The 20,544-nt window shown below is 45.1% G+C and overlaps 1 protein-coding gene across 2 annotated transcripts in view; it reads left to right on the top strand.

The window, feature by feature from the left end:
* The window catches only part of LOC126291735 (ammonium transporter Rh type B), a 221,925-nt gene that overhangs the window by 168,834 nt on the left and 32,547 nt on the right, over window positions 1-20,544 (top strand). For both annotated transcript variants that reach the window (XM_049985408.1, XM_049985407.1), the window contains exons 7-8: window positions 9,389-9,526; window positions 12,233-12,400. In XM_049985408.1, the coding sequence (XP_049841365.1) occupies window positions 9,389-9,526; window positions 12,233-12,400 (306 nt within the window). The remainder of the gene's footprint in view (window positions 1-9,388; window positions 9,527-12,232; window positions 12,401-20,544) is intronic.

Genomic DNA, 20,544 nt, shown 5'->3' with positions numbered 1-20,544 from the left:
CTGTTTTTTTTTTCTTTTTTATTGCGACCATTTTCGGTCGAAAAAAATAGTGTTTGTTGTGGTGTGTCGTGGAATATTCCAGCTTCAGCCTTTACAATTTCATGAAGTTTCGATAAGAAGTGGCGATATACGGAGCCTTGGAACGCGTCGGTAACGGAGGTGCTTTCGCCTCGGTAGAGCTGTCATTGAGTTTTATAATGTCTACGCAGGTCTGATAGTGAACAAAAGCACGGCGAGTCGTTGGGCGAGGTGTCTGTCAATGTCGCAACAAGGTCGTGCAAATCTGTCGGATCTCCCTCGTGCCGTTTGGCCGCAGACAGCTGAGGTACCGTCAGAAAATTGAAGAAATGACTTCACCGTGTTCGTCGCCACAAGAGTGCAGACGAACTTTGCCATCTTCATGGCAACGCATGTCCTCACCGAACTCTGCGCCCTCGAGAGGAGCTCACAAAACCTCACTGGAATGTTGCACACCACAGTCTGATTCTCGCACCTTCCGAGTTCCATCTGTTAGGCCTAATGAAGGATACACTCCGCTGGAAGCAGTACGTGGATAATGGTAGTTTATTGATACAGCAAGACGTTGAATCCGACTTCAAGCAGTAGAGCCGTACCATGCAGGCAAACAGCCCTCCAAGTAAGGTGGCGTAAGTCTGCCGCACTGAACGGAGATTATGTTGAGAAATAGGGTTCTGTAGCCGAAAGAGTGGCGAATAATATGGTGTACTGGAATCCCGAATAAAACCAACTTGGTATGAGATAAAAGAATATGTTACATTGGTTACTGAACGCCCCTCGTGTATTATTATCTATACTACTATATAAAGACAAGTCGTTGTTTATCTTTGTTACCAAAAACGTCGAGGAGAACTTGACCGATTTACTTCAGATCTTTACACGACACTTCAATAAACTTTCAGATGGACCTAGGTTACATACATTGAAGAGCCAAAGAAACTGGTACACCTGCCTAATATCGTGTAAGGCCACCACGAGCACGCAGAAGTGCCGCAACTTGACGTGGCGTGGACTCAACTAATGTCTGGAGGGAACTGACATCATGAATCCTGCAGGGCTGTCCACAAATCTACATCTCCTCCTCACCTCTTCACCCCTTTCTGTGTTTCTCTCTTCCACATATCTTTCTCACCTCCTTCAAAATTTTTACTAATAAACATTACCCCTATGTTACACACTGAAGCGCCAAATAAACTGGTATGGGCATGCGTATTCAAATACAGAGACATATAAACCGGTAGAATACGGAGCTGCGGTTGGCAATGCCTATATAAGACAAGTGTCTGACGCAGTGGTTAGATTGGTTACTGGTGCTACAATGCCAGTTTATCAAGATTTAGTGAGTTTGAACGAGGTGTTATAGTCCGCGCTTCGACACAGCATCTTCGAGGTAGAGATGAAGTGGAGATTTTTCCGTACGACCATTTCAGGAGTGTCCAGTAAATATCAGGAATCCGGTGAAACATCAAATTTCCGATCGCTGAGGCCCGAAAAAGATCCTACAAGAACAGAACTAATGACGACTGAAGAGAATCGTTCAACCGTGGCAGAAGTGCTATCCCTTCTCAAATTACTGCAGACATCAATGATGGCCAGTCAACACCAACGTTGGATTGTTTCTGAATGGTCGGACGAGTCTGGATTCAAATGGTATCGAGTGGATGGATGTGTACGGATATGGAGACAACCTCGTGAATTCATGGACCCTGCATGTCAACAGGAGAATGTTGAAGCTGGTGAGGCTCCGTAATGGTATGGGGCGTGTGTACTTGGAGTGATATGTGACCCCTGATACGTCTGGATACGACTCTGACAGGTGACACATACGTAAGCGCCCTATCTGATCACCTGCGGTTGGCAATGCCTATATAAGACAAGTGTCTGACGCAGTGGTTAGATTGGTTACTGGTGCTACAATGCCAGTTTATCAAGATTTAGTGAGTTTGAACGAGGTGTTATAGTCCGCGCTTCGACACAGCATCTTCGAGGTAGAGATGAAGTGGAGATTTTTCCGTACGACCATTTCAGGAGTGTCCAGTAAATATCAGGAATCCGGTGAAACATCAAATTTCCGATCGCTGAGGCCCGAAAAAGATCCTACAAGAACAGAACTAATGACGACTGAAGAGAATCGTTCAACCGTGGCAGAAGTGCTATCCCTTCTCAAATTACTGCAGACATCAATGATGGCCAGTCAACACCAACGTTGGATTGTTTCTGAATGGTCGGACGAGTCTGGATTCAAATGGTATCGAGTGGATGGATGTGTACGGATATGGAGACAACCTCGTGAATTCATGGAGCCTGCATGTCAACAGGAGAATGTTGAAGCTGGTGAGGCTCCGTAATGGTATGGGGCGTGTGTACTTGGAGTGATATGTGACCCCTGATACGTCTGGATACGACTCTGACAGGTGACACATACGTAAGCGCCCTATCTGATCACCTGCATCCATGATGTCCAGTGTGCATTCCGACGAACTTGGGCAGTTCCATCAGGACAATGCGATACCCCACACATCCAGAATTGCTCCAGAGTGGCTCCAGGGGCACTATTCTGAGTTTAAACACTTCCGCTGACTACCAAACAACCCAGACAAGAAAATTATTGAGTGTTTCTGGGATACCTTGCAACGTACTGTTCAGAAGAGATCTTCACCCTCGTACTCTTTCGGGTATATGGACAGCTGTGCAGGATTCGTGGCGTCAGTTCCCTCCGGCAATATTTCAGACATTAGTCCAGTACATGGCGTGTCGTGTTGCGGCATTTGTTCGTGCTCGCGGGCGCCCTACAGGATATTAGGCAGGTGTACCAGTTTAATTGGCTCTTGTAATAATAGAAAATGTATTTCTTGTGCAAACATACACTTTTTAAATGGAACCATTCCTATTTACATTAACAAACTAAAAGTAGGGAAAATTATGGTGTCAGTGATGTTTGTTACACGATTGTAGAGCGAGTCGTTTAGGAGATATCGTATTTTGAAAAGTTTCCTTACGACACTTCTTTGTGGTGTTCAACCTGTGTAATAGCTGGGCACGATGTTGCTATGTTCGCTTACTGTGGGCTTGCATGTTCCTTCAATGCACTGCGACTTGGTAGTCAGTTGGTGTGTGACAGTACAAGCAATAGGTCGTGAGTGGACGATGCGATTTACCACTGCAGAAACAGCCGACATGCTCGTGTTGTGTGGAGAGCGAAGGAAAAATGCAGTCCATTCTTGTATGGCGTGTGCCACAAGGTCTCCCTATAGACGTCAACCATCTCGGCACTTGTTTATCGACCTCTTCAACCAGTTACGTGAAAGAGGCAGTGTATCACTTAGACAACTTAACAACAAGTGAAGACAGAAACGGAAGGGGGGGGGGGGGGAGGAGACTAATGTTCTTGCTGCTTCTGCAGTTGATCCGCACCTTAACTCCAGTGCAGGACAAGAGTCAGGCAAGAGTCCTACCCAATCTCTATCGACTTCGTTTCCATCCCTGCCACAACTCTCTTCACTAAGAGCTGCATGGAAATGATCATGAGAATCGTGTCCACTTCTGTGCATGGCCGCTAAGGCAGGACACGCCAGATGTTTCATGTATCTTGTTTAATGATGACGACAAAAACACGCGCCACTAAGGTATTATGCTAATGGGACGGAAATTGGTAGATATGATGAACATGTACAGACAAACATATCATGAAATTTTGGAAAAACTGGATGTTTTATTCAACAGAAAGAGACTCACAATTGAGCAAATCAATAATCCAACGGTTCAACTCAGGCCCTGACAGTTCTTCGGCATGGCATTGATTGCTACAATTGGTGGATATCCTCCAGAGGGATATCGTGCCAAATTCTGCCCATTTGGAGCGTTAGATAGAGTCTTGAGATGGTTGTAGGGCTGGGCCCATGATGTTCCAAACGTTCTCAATTGGAGAGTGATGCTGAGACCTTGGTGGCCAGGATATGGTTTGGAAAGCCTGAAGGCAACCAGCGCCCTGAGCGGGCGGGCATTATTTTGCTAAAATGTAAGGCTAGGGTGACTTGCCATGAAGGATAACAAAACGGGACGTAGAACATCATCGACTTACTGCTGTCCTGTAAGAGTGGTGCGGATGAAAACCAAGTGGATCCTGCTACGGTAAGAAACGGAGCCCCAGGCAGTCACTCCTGGTTGTGGAACTACATAGCGGGCGACAGTCAGTTTAGTACTCCACCACTGCCTGGGGCGCCTCTAGAAAATTCTTCGCTGGTCGTCGTGGCTCAGTTGGAAGCAGTGCTCATCACTGAAGACAGTTCTACGCTAGTCAGTGAGAATCCAGACACAGAATGTTTCCAGCACCATTGCTTCTCCTAATGCCTGCCAAACCTTACCTTTACTAGCAAGGTCTCCAGATCTCTTCCCAGTTGAGAACGTTTGGAGCAACTGGAGCAGGGTCCGTCAACCAGCGCGGAATTTCAAGAATCTAACGCCTCAACTGGACAGTATTTGGCGCCAAATCGCTCAGTAGGACATCAAGTCAATGCTAAGCCGAATAACCGCTTGCGTGAGGGCCAAAGGTGGACCTATGCATTACTGAATTGCTAAATTTGTGAATGTCTTTCTCTTGGGTTAATCATCCTACGTCTCTGAAATTGCAATCTTTTTTTTTTGTCTGTACATGTACAACAGATTTGTAGAGTTTCGCCCCATTCAGATAATTCCTTCGTGATGCGTCTTTTTTTGTCTCAGGGTATATCCAAGTGGCACCTGTGACCTCTTTAGGGCTCCTGTTTACAGGTGCACGTGCGTACACGATGCTAGCAGATGGCGCTTGGCCAATGTGTCTGGCTGTGACATAGTGTTTAGCTCACAAAAGAAGTCACTCCAGGCGCCAAGGGCACGAAGAAACAGATGTTATTATGACTGTGGTATTTTTTCCTACGTGGCACGTTGTGGTGGCCCGGTGTAATGTTAAGCTCTCTCCAGACAGCTTAAGCGTTTTCGTGGACTTACTTGTTGAAGAATGCTGGTTCTGCTTTCTTGCAGCGCCGATGTTTTCTGCTAGCAGCGAACGCTTCTAGCCACGTCCAGTCCACGTACTCTCAACAGCAGTTCAACATCTAATAAACAGTCACTATCTCGAGTCACTACATTTGTTTTCCAACAATTCAAAGCTACATTACTCTTTGCAGCCGGCCACGGAGCTTCCGGGCCGCATTTGCTTATTCTTGACAGGTCGCGCTGAACACTTGCCAGCGCCGACGAGTTATCTTCCTTCCAGTTTCGCCTGCACAAACAATAAATGGGTGCGGTATCCCATGCTCATCCTTACGCCCTGCTTTAAAATAACGCGTGTTCGAAACGGCTGGAACACAAGTGTCTCCAGACATTCGTAAAATTCTGGGGGCACTACAACGTTCTCTTTGAAGGCACACTTGCCGAGTGGGATACTAGCGACCAGCTTGGTGGTACTTTAGGGTATTTTTGTTCTGTCGTCGCAATTACAAAAATGCGTGATTTTTTTCCACTAGACGCGTTTCGCTTTATTGAGGTAAAGCATCATCAATGGACTGTAATTAAGTTATTTACATTCTGATTTGGTATTAGATAGAAAAACAATTCGTTAAGAATAGTTCGATTTGTACTTACGGCGATTTTTCGGCTGATTTCTCGCTTACGTCAGGACATGCCGTCTGCTATCACGTCATTGTTTTTTTGTGTTAGACACTGATAATTTTGCTTTAATTTTTAGATGTTCTGCAGCACTATGCCTTTCTTATGTTTTTCACAGAACACGTTTATGCACACCACTGTATTCTGTTTGTTGTTGTACTTCAAGTATGTGTTTAGTAATCTTGCCAACATAACCTTTTTACTACTTGGTCCTTCACGTACAACATTTTTTTTTTAAAAAAATAGCTTATTGTAGGTGTGTACTTTTATTTAATTACGTTCCTCTGTATATATATGTACTTTTTAAGAGTAGAGAAAGAATAGCGATGGAGGGATACGAGAAAATTTCTACATACAAAATGCATTAACACAAAATAAAATATGGGAAACCAGAGTCTATATAGAATAATTGATGAAATTACATGAGAAAGAAGAGAGCCTTTTCCATCCTTAACCCCCCCTCTCCCACAACATGCCCCCCCCCCCCCCCCCACTCACAGTTTCATTTCACTTCTCGCTTGTCACCTTCTCCTTTAACTCACACTCCATCACACTGCTATATACTTACGTCCACTCATAATGGTTTCCCACCCCCATAAAAGAATCCCTCCATAGCTATTCCTTCTCTACTCTTACACAGTATATAAATACACAGATTCATAATTAAAAAGAAGTACAGACATACCTATTTTTTTTAAATGTAAGTCAAAGACAAAGTAGTGGAAATGTTATGTGAGCAACACTACAAAACACAACACGTTCTTGAGGCACAACAACGAACAGAATACAGTGGTGTGCAGAAAAATGTTCTGTGGAAAACATAAGCAATGCATGTTCTGACAGTTCTGACATCTAAAAATTAGACGAAAATTATCAGTGTCCAACACAGAAAAACAACGACGTGATAGTAGGCGGCATGTCCCGATGTAAGCGAGAAATCAGCTCAAAAATGAACGTAAGTACAAATCAACCTATTCTTCACGAACTGTTTTCGGACCTAAAATCAAATAACTTAATTACATACCACTGGCGATACTTTACCTTTATAAAGCGAAACGCGTCTGGTGAAAAAAAATGACGCATTTTTGTAGTTGCAACGACCGAACAGAAATTCCTTCAAAAATTATAAAGCAACTACGGCTGCTATGACCACACAAATGAAGAATTTAATAGCTTAGTAGTAGTCTCTGGTTGCAATATGCTGCTCAAGCTAACAGCCGCTGTCGATCTGGGAGTTTCTGCCACAGAGAATCTGAGGTGTTTACACTGGTGGTTCACTTTCCCCTGTAGATGCACGTGCAAATCACCAGACCGGGGGACCCTTCTTGGTATACTCCAATTGCGACATGCTGTTGAAGACATTGGGAATGGCGGCAATAGAAAAATTCAGATATTTATGACGGTGGGATGTGCTTCCCACACAGTGTTTGCTGTTTGCAGGTGGAATTTCAGATTGCGACTCCAATCAGGTGTTGTAGAGATGTACTACATATAACGCAGATGCAGAATGCGATGCTGCCACACAGCATGGTGGTGATCTGAGCCAGTAGCATACCGCTCAATCTTGCAGAAGCTGTCACTTGGGCGTTTTGGCCACAGGTAATCTAAGATGGTTATTCTAGTGGAACGTATTTCCCACTTAGAGCATCGCGTTCACAGGGTCATATGCAGGTGAAGAATCTGTTTGGGGTGATGAATGGCTCCGAGCACTTTGGGACTTAACTTCTAAGGTCATAAGTCCCCTAGAACTACTTAAACTAACTTCTAAGGTCATCAGTCCCCTAAAACTACTTAAACCTAACTAACCTAAGGAGATCACACACATCCACGCCCGAGACAGGGTTCGAACCTGCGACCGTAGCGGTCCTGCGTTTCCAGACTGTAGCGCCTAGAACCGCACGGCCACCACGGCCGGCCAGTGTTTGGGGTGATGTGCTAGTGGACTCCAGCTGTGCAATGCTGCTCAAGACGTAAAATTGGTAAGCGGGTCGAAGCCTTCCATCCAGTCACTCACTGATCAGTCTCGCCTGGCAACGGAAGACAGCAAAACGAAAGCTCAAATTTTAAATTTAGCATTTGAGAAATCTGTCATGCAGGAGGATCGTACAAACATACCGCCGTTTGAGTCTCGTACAGATTCCAGTATGGAGGACATAGTGATAGACATCCCTGTGGTTGTGAAGCAGCTGAATGGATTGAAAATAAGTACATCGCCAGGTCCTGATTGGATTCCAATTCGGTTTTACAGAGAGTAATCTACTGCGTTGGCTCCTTACTTAGCTTGCATTTATCGCGAATCTCTTGCCCAACGTAAAGTCCCGAGCGACTGGAGAAAAGCGCAGGTGACGCCTGTATATAAGAAGGGTAGAAGGACGGATCCTCAAAATTACTGACCAATATCCTTAACGTCGGTTTGTTGCAGGATTCTCGAATATATTCTCAGTTCGAATATAATGAATTTCCTTGAGGCAGAGAAGTTGCTGTCCATGCATCAGCACGGCTTTAGAAAGCATTGCTCCTGCAAAACGCAACTCGCCCTTTTTTCACATGATATCTTGCGAATCATCGATGAAGGGTATCAGACGGATGCCATATTCCTTGACTTCCGGAAAGCGTTTGACTCGGTGCCCCACTGCAGACTCCTAAGGTACGAGCATATGGGACTGGTTCCCAAGTATGTGAGTGGCTCGAAGAACCCAGTTCGTTGTCCTCGACGGTGAGTGTTCATCGGAGGTTAGGGTATCATCTGGAGTGGCCCAGGGAAGTGTGGTAGGTCCGCTGTTGTTTTCTATCCTCACTAAATGATCTTTTGGATATGGTGGATAGCAACGTGCGTCTGTTTGCTGTTGATGCTGTGGTGTACGGGAAGGTGTCGTCGTTGAGTGACTGTAGTAGGATACAAGATGACTTGTACAGGATTTATGATTGGTGTAGGGAATGGCATCTAACTCAAAAATGTAGATAAATGTAAATTAATGCAGACGAATAGCAAAAAGAACCCTGTAACATTTGAATACTCCATTAGTAGTGTAGCGCTTGACACAGTCACGTCGATTAAATATTTGGGCGCAACATTGCAGAGCGATATGAAGTGGGACAAGCATGTAATGGCAGTTGTGGGGAAGGCGGATAGTCGTCTTCGGTTCATTGGTAGAATTTTGGGAAGATGTGGTTCATCTGTAAAGGAGACCGCTTATAAAACAATAATACGATGTATTCTTGAATACTGCTCGAGCGTTTGGGATCCCTATCAGGTCTGATTGAGGGAGGACATAGAAGCAGTTCAGAGGCGGGCTGCTAGATTTGTTACTGGTAGGTTTGACCATCACGCGAGTGTTACGGAAATGCTTCAGGAACTCGGGTGGGAGTCTCTAGAGGAAAGGAGGCGTTCTTTTCGTGAATCGCTACTGAGGAAATTTAGAGAACCAGCATTTGAGGCTGACTGCAGTACAGTTTTACTGCCGCCAAGTTATATTTTGCGGAAAGACCGCAAAGATAAGATGAGAGAGATTAGGGCTCGTTCAGAGGCATATAGGCAGTCATTTTTCCCCCGTTCTGTTTGGGAGTGGAACAGGGAGAGAAGATGCTAGTTGTGGTACGAGGTACCCTCCGCCACGCACCGTATGGTGGATTGCGGAGTATGTCTGTAGATGTAGATGACAGCAATATCTGATCATTTTATGCTTCTAGTACATGTTTTCCACATGAGGTGTACTGTTCACAGGTGCATGTGCAAAATGCGACACTCGCAGGGGGCGTGGCAGTGGGTTCTGGCTGTGACATGCTGCTCAGACCTGCTGGAGCCGTTGCAGTGGGTGTTGTGGCTGGCATCGCCTCAACTCTGGCCTACAGGTACCTGCAGGTACTGTCCGTCACTCAACCAACACAGTGCGTAACCCTTATGATATGTGACTACAGAAGACTATGATTTATAAAAGCATTCCCTTGAATCACATAAAACCTGTATGCACAAAATGTAATTTGTTAGCCTAAAAATAAAAAAAAACTGCTATTTTAGCTTTACAACATAACATATTTTAGGTTAAAACAGGTAATCCAATCTTTCTATCTCAGTGAATAGACTGTAGCCGTCGAGTGCAAATTATGATTTGTTTCTAAAATACTTAATGCATGATTGCTGTAATCTCTTCATTGAAAACACCCAGAATCCAGTCAGAAATTTATTGATTTGCACGAAGAGGTGCAATTCAAAAATTCCCGAGTTTAGGGAATATTGTGGACAGAGACGCTCCATCCCATAGTTTCTCCATTTCCAAAGCAATTCTATGAGCATATTCCTGGTGCTGATGAAATCTGCAGTGCTTGTGGCGCCAGATTACTGTCCGCCACATTTTACTTTTATTCATTGACCAGAGGGCGGTGGTTTCCTTGCCACCGGATTTGCCCTCTATTTTGGAAGACGACGCAACGATTGTGGTTAAGGATTTGGCACTGCGTCAGGCCTGTGTCTCTTAGCCGTTCTCCTTGTTGGCTGTCCGTCTTCGTCCCTTCACCGCATGTGATCCTGTTTTTATGCGTTTGGGCGCTGATGACCATGCTGTTTAGCGCCCGAAAACCTCAAACCACTCACACACACACACACACACACACACACACACACACACACACACACACACACACTATCCGTCCTTTCATCTTGACAGTAGATAGAAGATAATAAAATGTACAGGACTGATGAATAACATTTTTTTTTACATTTACCTTTACTTATTGGTATTAGCTTTGCATGAGATCAGAAATTGCAGTGACTTCATTATAATTATGTCCTTTGAATAAAAGTGTCATTTTTGTTCGTATGATTGCATATTTCTTTCAGTCACCTTCTTTACTACGCTGTAGCAGTTTTTTCTACATATAATCAGAATTTCATCGAGCAATGTTGCTTGGTAGTGTCGCATCATTCATTTCGTTCACTATTCTCCTTACGTTATGCAGCCCAGTGTACACAGAACGTGTGGTTACATGTAAGAGAGGACCTGGTGCCTTAATTTGCCGTGTTACAATAATAAACAAATAAACAATAAATAAGTAAATACAGGCAATATCACTTGATCACTTGCATACTTAACTGTCTGAAAACTTTCTCCTTTTTGCTTTTCTTATGCTTTGTCTGATGGTTTCCGGTATAAATATTGAGAAGCACTGGTGACAATGAAGAACCTTGTCTAGTAATCATCATGGGGTTGGAGCTCTTCTTTCTTCAGTGTTTGCTTTAACATTGCGTATGTTTTTGGATATGGTCCGCCTTTAGCAAAAGAGAATTTTCTTTTTTAACCCATACATGTTTCATTGCAGTTGTAGCATCTTCAGTGGTCTTTTATTTTTCATCTGTTAAAGATAAAGAATGTTCTTTACTGTTTGTATACATGAAACTATTAGTTTTTAAATCGCAATTACAGATATTTGAAAAAACGCATTATTTATTAATTCATACATTTTTACCACATGTTGTCGTTTTTCTGATATGTTGTTTCTACAGTGACTGTTTTGTTCCACAGTTTGTCATTAGCAACTACTTACACATCAAAGTAGATAAATTGCTTAATTACGATTTGAAAATTGTTATTTCTATGTCTGAAATTAATTAATTAATTCTCTCTCTCTCTCTCTCTCTCTCTCTCTCTCTCTCTCTCTGTGTGTGTGTGTGTGTGTGTGTGTGTGTGTATGTGTATTTACATGATGTTTCACTTACATTTTCTTTTTTCTCATCTTCATCACTGTCAAATACTATATATTGAGTTGCCACTGTCACTGTTGTTGTTTCACTGTTTATCAGCTGTAAAAACAAACATGGCGGGTAGTGGAACAGTTGAAGGTGTTCTTGGCAGTTGTTCTGAATCTTTCAGAGGCGTGTGTGAGTTTTTCTTTGCGTGTGTGTGTGGTGTGAAAAGAGAGTGAGAGGGAGGGAGGGAGAGGGAGAGGGAGAGGGAGAGAGAGAGAGAGAGAGAGAGAGAGAGAGAGAGAGAGAGCGTGACAGTAGGTCTTAGGATTTTTTGTGTGGTGGTTGGAAGGGGGGGGGTTAAAGAGCTCTATAGGTTGGTCCTGTCTAATAATTCTTTGAGGGCAGAGAACAGAGTTCCATTGCAGAGAGCTGTGTATTCATTTATCACTTGTTTTCCTTCCACTATTGCTTTTTGTATCTGATAATTTTCTTCAATTATTAGTTTTTGTGGGGGGCTGTTGCTGCATTTTAGAATTTTTAAATCAGTATTGATGTTTGTTGGGTTATGTTTCTCGTCTAATACTTCCAACACTCACCTCATCTCTCCCTGCCAATATTTACTGTCACTGGTCCATATATACAAGTCATTTAATGTGCACGTGCCCCGCATGTGTCCATAGCTGGGGTAGCTGCACTGCCTAGGCCTGTATCACAAGCATAGAGTGAGCTACCTGTGTGCATCATATGCCCACATGCTCACAAAGTGTCCACAGATTTCATGGATATACTTGTGGTCCTTCCCAATAAATATGTAATCTGTTGATGCATGCTTAGGTGTGTATCTGCGAAGTATGTAACAACTAGGTACTCTCCACGTGCTCACAGCCGTGGCTGCTGCGTCGAGTAGCCCTCCACGACACGTGTGGAGTGCACTGTTTGCATGGACTCCCTGGTGTCTTGGCAGGCATAGCAGCGGCCATTGCCGCCGGACTCGCTTCTGAGCAGAGCTACGGTCCTGCCCTCTACAAAATCTTCCCAGCGCGTGCTCTCCAGGTATGTCAACCCACTTAATCGTGGATGCAGGTCAGTGTATGTAGTTATGTATATTATGAAGAAGGATGTACCTGTATGTGTATGCATGTATGTATGTTGCACTTCTTCTCCTCCTACACCAATGGGGCCAGTTTCAACCAGACGTGGTGTACACGTCACTTACTGTCTGGGGACAATCGCTGTGGGATTAAGGACTATATACCTAGCGAAGGGTCAGAGGTTACAAAGTACTGCCGTTCATGATGTGCAAATACCCACACTTCAGTCATCAAGTATGACACCACTTATTGACTTGTAGCAACCTTACACATAGTTTCAAGCCCTTATGAAACTTTTTCTCAGTAACATCCCCACAAAATGACGAAAGCAAAAAAATTTATCGCTAAAAACATTTCTGCTGTTCATGCAGAGAAACTGCCACAGCAGTTAAATTTATTACTTCTCTGCTACTAACTCTGTTACCAAAAATTTCAAAGACAGTCTTCATATATACCGCTGCCTACAAAATTATATCGTTGTATGGCACTCAGTTAAGGAAATGTGATATTATGAACGCTGAGATGTGTGAAGAGGTGCCGCATCATGCAAGATGTTTTAATTAATTACATCTTTACATATTTTATTACATAGTTAGCGTAAGGAGGGCTATGCGTGAAGCGTTCAGTGAAGTCGAAAGTAAAATTCTATGTACCGACTTGACAGAAAATCCTAGTAAGTTCTGATCTTACGTTAAACAGCATATCCAGGCACTCCGGGATGGTGATGGCATTGAAACAGGGGATGACAGGCGTAAAGCTGAAATACTAAACACCTTTTTCCTTTCACAGAGAAAGACCGTATTGCAGTTCCTTCTTTAAATCCTCGCACAAACGAAAAAATGGCTGACATCGAAATAAGTGTCCAAGGAATAGAAAAGCGACTGAAATCACTCAACAGAGGAAAGTCCACTGGACCTGACGGGATACCAATTCGATTCTACACAGAGTACGCGAAAGAACTTGCTGGACTTCTAACAGCCGTGTACCGCAAGTCTCTAGAGGAACGGAAGGTTCCAAATCATTGGAAAAGAGCACAGGTAGTCCCAGTTTTCAAGAAGGATCGTCGAGCAGATGCGCAAAACTATAGGCCTATATCTCTGACATCGATCTGTTGTAGAATTTTAGTACGTTTCTTGCTCGCATATCATGTCATTTTTGGAAACCCAGAACTACTCTCTAGGAATTAACATGGATTACGGAAACAGTGATCGTGTGAGACCCAACTCGCTTTGTTTGTTCACGAGACCCAGAAAATATTAGATACAGGCTCCCAGGTAGATGCCATTTTCCTTGACTTCCGCAAGGCGTTCGATACAGTTCCGCACTGTCGCCTGATAAACAAAGTAAGAGCCTATGGAATATCAGACCAGCTGTGCGGCTGGATTGAAGGGTTTTTAGAAAACAGAACACAGCATGTTGTTGTCAATGGAGAGACGTCTACAGACGTTAAAGTAACCTCTGGCGTACCACAAGGCAGTGTTATGGGACCTTTGGTTTTCAATATATATATATATATATATATATGACCTAGTAGATAGTGTCGGAAGTTCCATGCGGCTTTTCGCGGATGATGCTGTAGTATACAGAGAAGTTGCAGCATTAGAAAATTGCAGCGAAATGCAGGAAGATCTGCAGCGGATAGGCACTTGGTGCAGGGAGTGGCAACTGACCCTTAACATAGACAAATGTAATGTATTGCGAATACATAGAAAGAAGGATCCTTTATTGTATGATTACATGATAGCGGAGCAAACACTGGCAGCAGCAGTTACTTCTGTAAAATATCTGGGAGTATGCGTGCGGAACGATTTGAAGTGGATGATCACATAAAATTGGTGGTAAGGCGGGTGCCAGGTTGAGATTAATTGGGAGAGTCCTTAGAAAATGTAGTCCATCAACAAAGGAGGTGGCTTACAAAACATTCGTTCGACGTATACTTGAGTATTGCTCATCAGTGTGGGATCCGTACCAGGTCAGGTTGACGGAGGAGATAGAGAAGATCCAAAGAAGAGCGGCGCGGTTCGTCACAGTGTTATTTGGTAACCGTGATAGCGTTACGGAGATGTTTAGCCAACTCAAGTGGCAGACTCCGCAAGAGAGGCGCTCTGCATCGCGGTGTAACTTGCTGTCCAGGTTTCGCGAGGGTGCGTTTCTGGATGAGGTACCGAATATATTGCTTCCCCCTACTTATACCTCCCGAGGAGATCACGAATGTAAAATTAGAGAGATTCGAGCACGCACGGAGGCTTTCCGGCAGTCGTTCTTCCCGCGAACCATACGAGACTGGGACATGAAAGGGAAGTAATGACAGTGGCACGTAAAGTGCCCTCCGCCACACACCGTTGGGTGGCTTGCGGAGTATAAATGTAGATCTTTACCACAAACTCCAATAACAACAAATTTCGTATATAGAATGTAGATATACCAGTAGATGTGCCTGTAAATTTATATCACTGTACGGCACGTAGATGTGACGACATAAACACTGAGATGCGTGATAAACTGTCGCATTGTCCATGATATTTGAAGTTTCGTAAGGGCTTGAAACTGTTTGTAACGTTTGCCGCGAGTCAATAAGTGCTGTCATTCTGAAATACTAGATGCTTATTTGCTACCAAGACTATTCGCTGCACATTTCGCATTATGTCCCCGAATGTTCCTCCACAGTTATACCAGAGTAGGACCCATAGTTAAGGAAATTTGACGTCATTAACATCGAGCTACATGGAAACGAAACTACAGGACAAAATTCTTTAGAGACCCACCTGGAATATGTATAAATGGATTAATATGTGTGAAATATCTATGTTGCTAAGAATGTCTGACAATGAAATGAAGAAAGCAATTAAGTACAGAGGCTATTCGGAAAGTAAGGAACCACAGGTCGCGAAAAGGGGACCGCAGTGGAAGTCAAAACTGTTTTATTTACAACGGTTAGCTGCACCTTCGAGCTACTTCTCTACACAGTCGCCGCCCAGACGTAAGACATCTATCGTAGCGTTGTACCAACTTTTCAATTCCCTCGTCATAGAAGACAGCCGTCAGTGCTTTTCGACAGTTTTCTACTCTGGTCTGCTGCTCGTTGTCTGTGTCAAAATAATGTCTCTATAGCCAGAGGTTCACTTGAGCATAAATGAACCTTAGGGGTTGCCAATTACGGGCTGTATTGTGGGTGATCAAACGCTGCCCATCGTAAACGCTGCAGGAGCATCATTATTGCCCTTGCAGCGTGCGACCGAGAATTGTCGTGTAGAACGAACTGCATGACAGTTATGTCATCTGGATTGCATAGCATTAGGCGAAATCTTTCACCAGGCTCTCATACGTGGTGGGAAACGCTAGTTTCCAGCCATCTTTACGTTCTCACTGTGAGCTCCGAACTGAAAAGAGAGACATGATGTGATCGACGGGCTTACTAGAAACGGTGCCCATCGCATCTGTGCAAAGCTTCATCGCAGTTTCACTGTATTTTCCATTTCGCGGACGATCGTTCCTCACTTTCCGAATAACTCTCGTATGACAAGGCGATCAAAAAGTATCCGTTTCAGGGCGCTGCTGCGGCGTATACACAGATCGGCCAGAACAGTATGACCACCGATTTACTATCGATATAAACCCGGCGAGACGATAGCAGCGTAACGTGGCGAGGAATGACTGATAGACACACGCACGCTCCATGTTGAGCATGCTGTCCAAGTCTAGAATCGAGAAGGTGCCCGATGTATCTGAATTTGACCGAGGGAAGATTGTGATGACCCGGAGGCTAAGTAGAGGCGTTTCTGAAACTGCGCGGCTTGTCGTATATTCGAGGACTGCTGTGGTGAGTGTATTCAACACCTGGCGAAACCAAAGCTAAACCTCGCCCAGACGTCGTGGAGTTGGGCGACCACCTCTCATTACAAATTGTGGACGTCGTTCGCTGGGCAAACTGGTCAAACAGGACAGTCAGCGAACTGTGACACAACTAACAGCAAACTTTAACACCGGGAAGAGCAGAAGTGTGTGTGAGCACAGAGGACACTAAACACTCCTAACAATGGGCCTCAACAGCCGACGTCCCATGCATGTGGCAATGTTAACAACACGACATCGGCAGCCACGACTGGAATGGGGACGCGATCATTGGCGCAGTGGCAGAGCCTTGCATGGTCTGAAGAATCCCGAAAACTTCTTCATCACGTCGATGGGAGGCCGCGAATCCATTGTCTTCATTGGCACAGCTCCTTGACACCTGCACTGTGGGTCGGAGACAAGCTGACAGCGACTACATAATGTTCTGGGGAACATCCACGTGTGTATCCGTGAGTCTAATGGAGCTCGTGAAAGGCACCATGACGGGCAAGGTCACTGATTGCAGACTACTTACACCCCTTTATGATGATCACGTTTCCAGAAGGCAGTAGTAGTTTTCAGCAAGGTAATACGCCATGTCACCATGCCAATTCCCGAAAAGCAGCGCAGTTTCCGACACGCTTCTGCTGAGCCTCTGGGTCACCACAAATTTTCCCCGGTCAAATTAAGATACATCGGGCACCTTCTCTATTCTAGACTTGGACAGCAAGTTCACTGGTGGACCGTGCGTGTGTCCAATAGTCATTCCTCGCCAGATGACGCTCCTATCGTCACGCTGGGTTTATATCGATAGTAAATCGGTGGTCATAGTGTTCTGGATGATATACGCTGCAGCAACGTCCTGAAACGAATACTTTTTGATCGCCTTAATTGTTTTCTTCATTTCATTCACAGGGATCCGTGAGCCTTCGGCCATTCTCTATTTGTGTTACAATTTGTTTATGGTTTTTTCTACCCGCTTTCCTTGCTATTTCCTGCCTGTACGTCTTTCACTTATGCCTTTGTCCCGCAGTTTTCGCAGGGTCGGCATTGATACAATCGTATTTGGCACCATTAATTTAAAGGGGTGACCAGATGCCCTTCCTGCCGCCACCCTGAACCCTCCAGGACGGAATCAGTGTATCCGAGCTTTCTCCGTCTAGTGGGAACCACGAAATTGTGTGAACGTTCAAAAATGGCTCCGAGCACTATGGGACTTAACATCTGTGGTCATCAGTCCCCTAGAACTTAGAACTACGTAAACCTAAGGACATCACACACATCCATGCCCGAGGCAGGATTCGAACCTAGAAGCGCCTAGAACCGGACGGCCACACCGGCCGGCATAGTGTGAACGTGTTTCAGATGTCTGTGAGTCGTGTAACTGAAGTGGGATGTGGGGAGCAGCCCAGTATTCACCTAGTGGGATGTGGAAAACCACCTAAAAACCAAATACAGGTTGGCCAGCACGCCAGGCGGATACGATTTGGGGCCTGTGCGCCTACCCGAAACAGCGCATTAACGCTCTCGGCTAACCTTGCGAGTCCTATTTCCTGCCTAAACGGATTACAAAGTATCTCGCCGAGTTTTCCTCTCTGTACGTGAATGGAAATTTCAGAAATTAATGTAGATGATATGATTTTCACTAATGGATTGATTGGAATGATTTCCGAGGGATGTACACATATATCATTATACAGGGTCTCCCGAAATTATCGTCCACATTAGTACAAGAGATAGAGAACATCAAAACAAATGTATTTCGACAAGGAATGTTTGGTCTCTGAAGTCAATCGTAATGTTAGGAAATATTCTGTTAGCGGTGCTGACGTAAGCTGTTGTGTCGGCGGTGCCTGATTGTAAATGTGTGCTGAAATTCAGATATCTGGAGTTCACATGTTTAGAGACATGTGAATCCACGAGGTAATTGATCTCATGCTCCCCAGCAGCGATTCGGTGTTGACGCGTGGGTCTGAATTGTCGGGAATAAGTTAATTGTGCCATGCATCCTTCCATTCTTGCTTAAAGGCCAGAGATATCGCACTTTTGTGAAACGTGTGCTGCCAGAACAGCTGAGGATGTACCTCTGAGTTTTAGACAAAGAACGTATGAGGTGTGATTGGAAAGTTTCAAGAATGGGCTTGTAATTGTACAATGGTGGTACTTACACGCTACTGTGATGCATCTCCTCCAAAATAGTCCCATTTTGATTTAACACACCAACTCCAACGGTGTTTCCACTTTTGGAAACATTCCTGAAGTATGTTAAGGACACTCTCCGTATTTGCATGGATGTCTTCAATCGAGTCAAATCGCTTCCATTTCAGTGAAAATTTCTGTTTAGGAAAGAGGCAGAAGTCCGCAGGGGCCAAATCATGGGAATATGGTGGTTGTGGAAGCACAGGAATTTTGATTTTGGTAAAAAATCCAACGATGGAGAAGACACGATCAGCCGGAGCATTATGATCGTGTGGTCTTTCCACAATGCAGTGATTTGCTTCTGCACCTTTTCGCGCAAACTTTCAGGGACACATTTTTAGTATTCCTGGTTAATTGTCTATACTCCATGGGTAAATTCATGATGCGCAATACCGGTAGAGCCGAAAAAAGTTAGCAACATTGTCTTCGCCCTCGACCGACTTTGTTGTGCTTTTTTCGGTCGTGGTGAACCTGAAGTCTTTCAATGCGAATACTGCTCTTTGGTTTCCGGATCATATCCATATACATATACATCATCTGTAATAACCTACACTCCTGGAAATGGAAAAAAGAACACATTGACACCGGTGTGTCAGACCCACCATACTTGCTCCCGACACTGCGAGAGGGCTGTACAAGCAATGATCACACGCACGGCACAGCGGACACACCAGGAACCGCGGTGTTGGCCGTCGAATGGCGCTAGCTGCGCAGCATTTGTGCACCGCCGCCGTCAGTGTCAGCCAGTTTGCCGTGGCATACGGAGCTCCATCGCAGTCTTTAACACTGATAGCATGCCGCGACAGCGTGGACGTGAACCGTATGTGCAGTTGACGGACTTTGAGCGAGGGCGTATAGTGGGCATGCGGGAGGCCGGGTGGACGTACCGCCGAATTGCTCAACACGTGGGGCGTGAGGCCTCCACAGTACATCGATGTTGTCGCCAGTGGTCGGCGGAAGGTGCACGTGCCCGTCGACCTGGGACCGGACCGCAGCGACGCACGGATGCACGCCAAGACCGTAGGATCCTACGCAGTGCCTTAGGGGACCGCACCGCCACTTCCCAGCAAATTAGGGACACTGTTGCTCCTGGGGTATCGGCGAGGACCATTCGCAACCGTCTCCATGAAGCTGGGTTACGGTCCCGCACACCTTTAGGCCGTCTTCCGCTCACGCCCCAACATTGTGCAACCCGCCTCCAGTGGTGTCGCGACAGTCGTGAATGGAGGGACGAATGGAGACGTGTCGTCTTCAGCGATGAGAGTCGCTTCTGCCTTGGTGCCAATGATGGTCGTATGCGTGTTTGGCACCGTGCAGGTGAGCGCCACAATCAGGACTGCATACGACCGGGGCAAACAGGGCCAACACCCGGCATCATGGTGTGGGGAGCGATCTCCTACACTGGCCGTACACCTCTGGTGATCGTCGAGGGGACACTGAATAGTGCACGGTACATCCAAACCGTCATCGAACCCATCGTTCTACCATTCCTAGACCGACAAGGGAACTTGCTGTTCAAACAGGACAATGCACATTCGCATGTATCCCGTGCCACCCAACGTGCTCTAGAAGGTGTAAGTCAACTACCCTGGCCAGCAAGATCTCCGGATCTGTCCCCCATTGAGCATGTTTGGGACTGGATGGAGCGTCGTCTCACGCGGTCTGCACGTCCAGCACGAACGCTGGTCCAACTGAGGCGCCAGGTGGAAATGGCATGGCAAGCCGTTCCACAGGACTACATCCAGCATCTCTACGATCGTCTCCATGGGAGAATAGCAGCCTGCATTGCTGCGAAAGGTGGATATTCACTGTACTAGTGCCGACATTGTGCATGCTCTGTTGCCTGTGTCTATGTGCCTGTGGTTCTGTCAGTGTGAACATGTGATGTATCTGACCCCAGGAATGTGTCAATAAAGTTTCCCCTTCCTGGGACAGTGAATTCACGGTGTTCTTAATTCAATTTCCAGGAGTGTATTTCACAATTCTGGGTCATTTGTAGTCACATTAATCAGTGTTTGGCACACTTCAAGTCGGTATTGTCTCTGGTCACTTGACAACACTTTTGGAATAAATTTT

The sequence above is a fragment of the Schistocerca gregaria genome, chromosome 9, assembly GCF_023897955.1.
Source record: "Schistocerca gregaria isolate iqSchGreg1 chromosome 9, iqSchGreg1.2, whole genome shotgun sequence".
NCBI lineage: Eukaryota > Metazoa > Arthropoda > Insecta > Orthoptera > Acrididae > Schistocerca > Schistocerca gregaria.
This window is presented reverse-complemented; position numbering and strand designations above follow the sequence as displayed.